We start from the raw sequence: 8,935 nt of genomic DNA on the forward strand, positions 1-8,935 counted from the left end.
CCTTCTAAGAATCAAATCCCTATGCGCATCCAGAAACTTCTCTAACAGGGTAAAAAGGGAAACCACAGACTGGGAAGTTTCTTTAAAACTAAGATTTTCCTCTAACTTCTCTGTGAATGTTCATTAAAATCACAATGAAAAGAAAATTTTATTTTTAAAAAAACAACACTAAGATTTTCCAACTCAGTTCTGAATTGGTATCAAATGCTGTCACACCCAAAGATAAGAAGGTTCATTAAAATAGTGGTTCTCAAACTTGGTAAAAACAATATAGACCATTAATTATGTCCTTAATGGGGAAATGCCACCAGACTAAACAAAGGCTGATTTTAATCAATGAGGAACCAAGGAATGATAAGTGAGATTTTCATGCAAATTCAGAAACTGAAAGCAGGCTAGAGATTTTCACAGCCTTTGGGTATCTATTATCATTAAAGTTATCAATGATTATAGCCCTTTGTCCCCACCTACATGGCTACACCCACTCTCCCCAAGCATTTCTCCTGCTGTTTCTGGGAATTCCCAAGGGGTTTCCCACTATCACCTCTGCTGATCTTTTAAGAACTTGGTTCTTGCAGGGCCTCTTTCATTCTCCGGATACTTAAGTGGCCCTGTGCTCTGAAGCAGGACTAGGGCAGAAAGATGGGGTCTGAACACAATTCTGCGTACATGCTGCATGCTTAGCTCAGGTCTTAAAAAGCCTTTCAAGAATACAATTCCTAAAGCTTCAACCAAACTCTTTCTCCATAAGTAGAACTCAGTGTTATTCAGCAGTCTTACAGGAAGGAATATGAGTATGGATATTATTCCATCCCTCACCCCCTCCCCTAAGTCCTCATCAAAAGATAAAAATCAAGCAACTTTAAAACTATTCTCTTTCTTTTCAGCCACAAAACAACCCCCAAGCTCTCCCCTATGGCCTTGTAATGAATGCACATAAAGGATGTCACTGACCAACCAGTTCAACTACTAGAATTCCAATTCAGGCTGGGACATCCTACTGCACAGGAAGGTATGACAGACATCAGTCTTATGCAACCGATAAAGAGATATAGATGTCTTAGAAGAATCACACTCACGTTCAGGTTGATTCTGATCCCATGACTCCTTCACTTGTAAAGATCTTTTGAATCTGTGATCAGTTCTTTAGTTACTGGCATTGTTCTCCAGCAAGACTGGTTACATACCAGTTTTCACGATGTCTGTGTGTGTGTGTTGTCGAACTGGAACCAAGCTGACCCTCCAGTGGGGTTTCAGAGGCAATAAATCAAATGGGAAGAGATTGCCATCTTTTTCTCGAAAAGCTTGTGGATTTGCCCTGGGTGTGGTCAAGACCATAGCATAACTTCTTATCACTAGGCCACCAGAGCTACTATAATCATGATTGTGGTTGTTTTTAGGAAGTGTGAAGCCGAGTATGACCCATAGTGACCCTATAAACAACAAATGTAAACCCTGTCTTGTCCTGCACTATCCTTACTCTTCCAAACACACTACAGCCCACTGAGCTATCACTGACAATCCACCTCATTGAAGGTCTTCCTCTCTTTCACAGACCCTCCACCTTTTCAAGTATGATGTTCCTCCCCAAGGTACAGCCTCTCCTAGGAACATGCCAGAAGTGAGATGAATCTTCGCTCTCTTTGCCTCCAAGGAGCACTCTGACTGTACTTTTTCTAAGACATATTGTGTGTTATTTTGGCAGTCTATGGGATATTCAGTACTTTTCTCCAACACCACAGCTCAAAGGCATCAATTCTCCTTTTGTCCATATTCAGTGTCCAGCTCTCAGATGCATAGCAAGTGATCAGAAAGACCATGGCCTGAATCAGATGCACCTTAGTCCTTAAACTAACATCATTGGACCTCAATAACTTGTAGAGGACCCTGACTGCAAACTTTCCTAGTGCAGTATGTCTCCTGATTTCCTGATACTAAGTAAGATTAAATCACTGACAGCTTCAAACTTTTCTCCATCAATCATGATATTGCTTATTGATCCAGTGATAAGTAAGAACTTTTGTTTTCTTGACATTGAGATGTAATCCATGTTGAAGGCTGTATTCTTTGATCTGCAACAAGTTCTTCAAGTCCTTCTCACTTTCAGCAAGCAAGGTTGTGTCATTTGCGTAACACAGGTTATTAATGAGTCTTCCTCTGATCTTGAAGCCACATTCTTCTTCGCTGAGTCCAACTTCTTAAATAATTTGCTCAGGATACAGATTGAATAAACATGGAGAAAGGATATAAGCCTGACACACTCCTTTTTTAATTTTAAGCCATATAGTGTTTCCTTGCTCTGTTTACACAACATTCTCGTGGTCTAGGTATATGTTTCACCTGAGCACAATTAAGTGTTCTGGGATTTCCATTCTTCTCAATGTTAGCCATAACTTACTATGATCCACGCAATCAAACGCCTTTGCATAATCATGATGTTGTTGTTATTAAGTGCTGTCAAGTATGACTCATAGCCACCCTATGAACAAAAGATCTGAACCCTATTCTATCCTGTGCCATCTTCACACTTCCTGACAAACAAGAGCCAATTGCAGCAGTCACCATGTCAGATCCATCTGTTTGAAGGTCCTTCTCTCCTTCACTAGCCCTCTACCCTTCTAAGCATTCGATCCTTCTCCAAGGAATAGCACCTCCTAGCAACATGTCCAAAGTATGTGAGGCAAAGTCTCATCATTCTTGATTCCAAAGACCACTTCAGCTGTACCCTCTCCAAGACATAGTTGCTTGCTCTCTTGGCTGTTCATGGGATGATCAGTAATAGGGAAACTAAAACCAGATTTTTTATCTAGCTCTATATTGTTAAAAAAATGGGAAGTTTCACCCATAACCCATCACCTTAGCCAAGGAAGGCACTACTGCTGGAGGTGTAATGGACGTTAACACCATCTACAAGAGATGCTACAGGCCACCCTCACCCAACATGGCCTAGCATGTAGAATTCACGAAGCTGCCAAAGCCTTAGACACGTGCCAAGCCCATCTTTGTGTGCTTGCTTCCAACTGCAATGACCCTTTGTATGTCAAGTTAGTAGAGGTCGTTTGTGCTGACTACCTAATCAATTTGATAAATTAGAAACTAGGGGAGTGGGTGGGGCCCTGCAAAAATGACCGAGAAGGAAAGCCCCGCAAAGTGCTTGGCTGCGGCTGTTGTAGTTGTTAAAGACTACTGCAAAGAATCCCAGGCTGAGGATGTCATTGGAGAGTATTTCAAATGCTAAGAGCTGAAACTAACACAAAAACTTGGCATAATGCTTTTTGTGTTATTGGGGGGCAGGTGAGGAACAGTAAAATGGAGATTGCACAACAGGAAAAAAAATAGGAAGCTTCAAGAACACACAGATAACAGCAACTCTGATCTTCCACATACAAGTGCATAGCTATGGGTACAACAGTGCTTAGCCCTGCACTTGCGCGTGCGTGTGTGTGTGTGTGTGTGCGTACATGCAGCATTGAGTTAGGTCCAACTGGTACAAGAGGAGATTGTCCCTCCTTCTCCAGCAGCGGAGTATCTGGTGGATTCGAACCACATGCCTTCGGGATTACAGCACAGCTTCTTGCCACTAGGCCACTAGAGCTCCCTTGCTGCTATGTTTTAAGGCACTGACTCTGAACTGAAAACTGTGGTGGCTACCAGTTTCAGGGTTGTCAAAATTGCCTGAGGTCAGCCTAGAGGTTGAAAACAGCTGGAACCTGTCTCCTCCTATAGTTTCCTATAGTTAGTTAATCTGAGAAAACAACTCATTAGCCTTTGCTGTCTCCATGGACAGTATTCCCCTAAAATAGTCCTTTCTCCTAAACCTACCCACACCTACAGTGGGCTGACTCCTCTAGCAAAACCTGAGTTCATAGTATTCTCCCTCAAAACCAGTTGCCAAGAACAGCTGCTCTGTCTCCCAAATGGCTCAATCTTGATATCATCTGACTTGACCTTCCAGGCCTCTCCCTGACAGACTTTGTTGTGTGTTGTAAACTTAATCCCAGCTCAGAATAGACAAAGTAGAACTTCCTCAGAGGGTTGCAAGAATGTGGTTTTATGGATGCAAATTGCCACATCTTTTTTTTGTACAGAGCAGTGAGTGGGTTCGAACAGACCTCCTGAGTGGCAAGCATCAGGGCTCCTACTTACTGTTACATACAGGCAAGTTATTTACCATTTGCACCTTCATTTCCTTATCTATAAAATGAGAATAATAATAATAATAATAACAATTGTAACTCATAGTGTTTGTGAAGATTTACTGCAGTAATGCATACCAACCACTTAGAAAGTGCCTAGGTTATAATAAACCTTAATAAAACTATGTAGCATCTTGATGTAGAACCAAGATGAAAGGAATTTGAAGTCAGAGGTCTCAATTTAAATTTTGGTTTTGCTGCTTGTTAATGCTGCTACCTGGAATTCTGGTGACCTAGTAGATAGGGTACTGAATATCCTGTGTATGACCAAAAGAATAAACAGATGTGTCTTGAAGAAGGTGCAGCCAGAGTGCTCTTGGAAGCAAAGATGATGAAGCTTTGTCGCACATACTTTGTGCATGTTGTTAGGAGAAGTTAGTTCTTTGAGAAGGTGGAGGAACAGCAAAGGAGAGAAAGATCCTCAACCAGGTGGGTTGACACAGTGACTGTAGCAATGAACTTAAGCCTTTCAGAAATTGTGAGAATGGCACAGGATAGGACAGAGTTCAGACCTGTTGTTCATAGGGTCACTGTGAGTCATGCTCATCTCCTCGATGGCACCTAACAAGAGCAGTAGATAGGGACCTGGGTTGCTAATCTGAAGGCAGGTGGTTTGAATCCACCAGTGGCTCCATGGGAGACAAATGGGCAAACTTGTCCTGTGTGATTTATAGCCTCTGAAAACCTGGTGGAGAGTCAGCTATGAGTCAGTTCTGACTTGACAGCAATGAGTTTGTTATACTTGTTAACTGAGTGACATTGGGTGAATGATTTCATCTCCTTGAACTTCAATTTCCTTATAATTTTGTGAATTATTATTTCATGTACTCTTTTATTTTATTTTTTATTATTTCTTGTGTGTACCATCAAATCAGATCTGACTGGTACAGGAGGAGATTGGCCCTCCTTCTCCAGCAGAGCATCTGGTGAATTTGAACCATGTACCTCTGGGATTGCAGTGCATCTTCTTGCCAGTAGGCCACAAGAGCTCCCTTAAAGAGATTTGAGATTTGCCTCTCCTCCACTTTATTCCCCATAGATGGAGCCCAATTGAGATTGCAGTTCCCAGTGACTCCTAACAGGAGGGGAGTAGTCTATGGGCTGTGTGAATCTGGGAGTAGGAATCAGACATATATACTCTGCCCCTCTCCCTTTTTTTTTCCTCTTGGGTTTGGACAGCTTTGCAAAGAGCATGTGATCCCTGCTGCAACTTCTGGGAAGAGTCACTGAAATGATTGTGGAGATACTGGATCATTCAAAATCAAGAAAGAGAAAGGAGTCCATCAGGGATGTATTTTGTCTCCCTACCTTTTCAATCGGTATGCAGAACAGATAATCCGAGACGCTGGGCTGTAGGAGGAGGAATGTGGTATCAGGATTGGTGGAAGAATCGTCAACAACCTGCTTTAAGCAGATGACACAACCCTGCTCGCTGAAACTGAGGAGGACCCGAAGCGCTTGCTGCAGAAGGTCAAGGACTGCAGTCTTCAATATGGATTGAAGCTCAACATCAAGAAAACAAAGAGTCTTACCACTGGGCCAATTGGCAGCATCAGTGTTGATGGTAAAGAGATTGAGATAGTTAACAGTTTTAGTTTACTTGGCTCCACAGTCAACACTCTTGGTAACAGCAGTCAGGAAATCAGGAGATGAATTGCATTGGGGAAGTCAGCTGTGAGGGACCTCTCAAAAGTACTGAAGTGCAACGACGTCAGTCTGGAGACTAAGGTGTGCCTGATCCAGCCTATTGTCTTTGCAATTATGTGCTATGCATCGGAAGGTTGAACAGTGAATAGGGACGATAGAAAGAGAATTGATGCCTTTGAGTTGTGGTGCTGGAGAAGAGTGTTGAATATACCATGGACTGCTAGGAGAACAAAGAAGTTTGTCCTGGAGATGGTGAAGCCAGAATGTTCCCTGGAGTCAAGGATTCTGAAGCTTCGTCTGACATACTTTGGGCATGTTTGCAAGGAGGGACTGGTCCTTGGAGAGGGACATCATGTTTGGGAGAGTGGAGGGACAGCACAGGAGAGGAAGACCCTCGATGAGATGGATCGATTCTGTGAGTGAAATGGTGGGAATGAATGTGTTTGAGACAGCGAGGTTGGCACAGGACAGAACGGCATTTAGGGCTCTTGTACATAGGGTCGCTATGAGTCGCAAACTACTTGATGGTACGTAACAACAAACAACAACTTCCAGAACTCTCCTTGATCCTGCTCTCTCAATTGTGGGGTTCAAATTTTGAAGCCCATTTCTCTGCAACTATACTATAAGTCAGTGGCGGGGGAGGGTTGTTTTTTAAGCCAGGTCTTTCCTCAGAGGTAACATGGGTGGACTCAAACTCCAACTTTTTGGTTTTTTTTGTTCATCTGGGGTTTTTTTGGAGGTTACAGTAAAGGCAGTTGACTAGTGAAAGTACATCCCAGAAAGAGGAAGAGGCCGCTCTCCACAGGAAGGAAAGTAATGGAGAGGATGAAGGGTATGAGGGGTTAGGTGCTCAAATCAAAGCTCCAACTTTTTGATTAGCTGCTGAGTGCATTAACTGTGTCTCCCACGGACTCTCTAATTACTCTGACTGCCATGGCGTTGGAACTGACTTACAGCTAGCCCTCTAGCTAATTTCCGAGGCTGTAAATTACATGAAAGAAGATTGCTCATCTTTCTCCTGAGTCGCTGCTAGTGGATCCAAACCACTCTCATATTTATACAAAACTCTGAGATGTATAGAGAACTAATGCGTATATCTCACTAAGCCTTACACGAACTCTAAGAGAGAAGTGTAGTTAGCTTTGTTTTCAGGATGAAGGAATTGGGGCTTAAATAGTTTAACAAACGTACTCAACTTTATGCAGCTAGTTAGTGGCCAAGTGTGAAACTTGCACCTCCAATCAGTCCTGAGTTTGTTTCAGGGCACCATCACCTCTCTATTGGTCTTTTCTGACCTCTGAAGAAGGTTACTGAGACATAGAAAAGAAACAAAGGAGAAGTCAACATTGTGGGGGTTTCCATGAGATCCTTGAAGACTTTATTTAAGATCCTTCATAGACTGCTTGCTTGGCTGGCTCCTCCCTCAGTGTTGGTCAGTAATGCTGAATGAATACTGTGCACTGAGCTTTGTATCAAAAAACTTCGAAGGGAGTCTTGGGCCTCAAGGGCCCGATAGGCTGAAGATCCAAGCAGAAGAGCTGGTAATCTTTCCTCTGGCCTGGGAAAAGACTGGCCATTACTCTTCCAAAACTGCCGAATCATCCCATCAGATGATACTCAAACAATTTTGCAATTCCATTCAGGCCATGGTCTAATTATTTTAATAAGGGAAGCAACAGACATGGTGCTGAAATGAGAGGAACTAGATAGGCAGGGCTAGTCTATCACATAATTTGAGCATAGACGACAGGGTCCAAGTCTGCAGAAGGCTTTTCAATTAAGTGATTGCTCTTTGCTTCTGAAGGGTCGAAAGTCATGCTAGCGTAGGTGAGCGACTCCTCTGGAATGGCTGAAAGCTGCCAAAGAAGAACAGGGAGGAATGAGTGAGGGGAGTGTGGTGCAAGGACTTGAGTTTCTCTTTAGAAACAACCTGAGGCCCAGAAAACTCTGGTCCAGATGGCCAAAATAAACCAACCCAGAAAGTCACTGCTCCAGAAGTCTAGAGAGTAGCATCACCAATGACAGTTATTAATAATGCTAGGTAGAGATGGAAAGGCCACTGGCAGAAGGACTCCAGTGTCCTGGAAACTGTGGTCACCTTACCTTAATTGGATGCTCTGAGTGAGGATCCAGGGACTGGGGACTTGAATGACCTGCAACAGGGTCAGGAAGAAGAGGAACAAATGTCATCAATGGAACCTGGGAGATTAGAAGCCTTTCCCATCAATCTTAGGTGGAAGTGAGGGCCCATGTAGGAAGATGTGTTGGAGGTGGAAGGGTGGAAGGTAAGTGGAGGTATTTGAGGTCTTGATTAGCACAGAGGATGAGCTAGGCGAGTTGTACTACTCCCATCTTATCCTCCCTTTTATTCACTCAGAGCCAATACCAATTGTCATCAAGTCGATTCAGACTCATGGTGATGTCGTGTGTGAAAAGCAGAACTGTGCCATGAGGTTTTCAAGGAATGATTGTCCAGAGGGAGATCACCAGGTCCTCATGTTGAGGTACCTTTGGGTGGACAAGGACTTCCAGCTTTTCAGCCATCAGTCAAACCTGTTCACTGTTTGGACCACGCAATGATGTCTATTCACTTAGGGTCCGCTCAATTTTTAAAGGCAGAGAAAGAAGACCTGTCTCGTTTCTTGGAGCCCACTTACACTTTCTGCAGCTCTTTATGATGAGGAAGATGAAGGCCATTAAAAGCAGTGTCAGTAGTACCCCAGCGAAAAAGGCCAAAATCAGATGAAGAGGTTCTTTGCTGTTGTGACAAAGAAAAGGAGCAGATGAACTGCTGAGCTTTTGGAAAGCCTTTCCTGAGAATCAGAGTATAAATAACCCTTCCCACCTATGGGAAAACTCCTGAAATGGCTCTCATTCTGATTGGTTGACTTTCACTCCTACCTGTTGGTTTTCAACCTTTGATTTCAAGTTCCAGATCCTTTTGAGAATTCAGTGGAAGCTATGAACTCTCTTCTACTTCTAAATATTCTTTTAATTAGATTTTTAACAATTCACAGACAATCATTCATACACATTGTGTTTCTTTCATGTATATTACATTTATACAATCATTCATATATATTGCATTT

The 8,935-nt window shown here is 42.9% G+C and overlaps 1 protein-coding gene across 1 annotated transcript; it reads right to left on the reverse strand.

The window, feature by feature from the left end:
- Positions 1–7,570: 7,570 nt before the first annotated feature.
- LOC102846036 (chromosome unknown open reading frame, human C1orf162) lies at positions 7,571–8,604 on the reverse strand (the record flags this gene model as incomplete). Its single annotated transcript, XM_006903768.1, is given in 3 exon segments — positions 7,571–7,702; positions 7,950–8,074; positions 8,504–8,604. Coding segments are annotated over 3 exon segments (358 nt in total), but the record flags the coding sequence as incomplete, so codon positions are not given.
- Positions 8,605–8,935: the final 331 nt, after the last annotated feature.

The sequence above is a fragment of the Elephantulus edwardii genome, unplaced genomic scaffold, assembly GCF_000299155.1.
Source record: "Elephantulus edwardii isolate Elephantulus edwardi_28Jun2011 unplaced genomic scaffold, EleEdw1.0 scaffold00174, whole genome shotgun sequence".
Taxonomy (NCBI): Eukaryota; Metazoa; Chordata; class Mammalia; order Macroscelidea; family Macroscelididae; genus Elephantulus; species Elephantulus edwardii.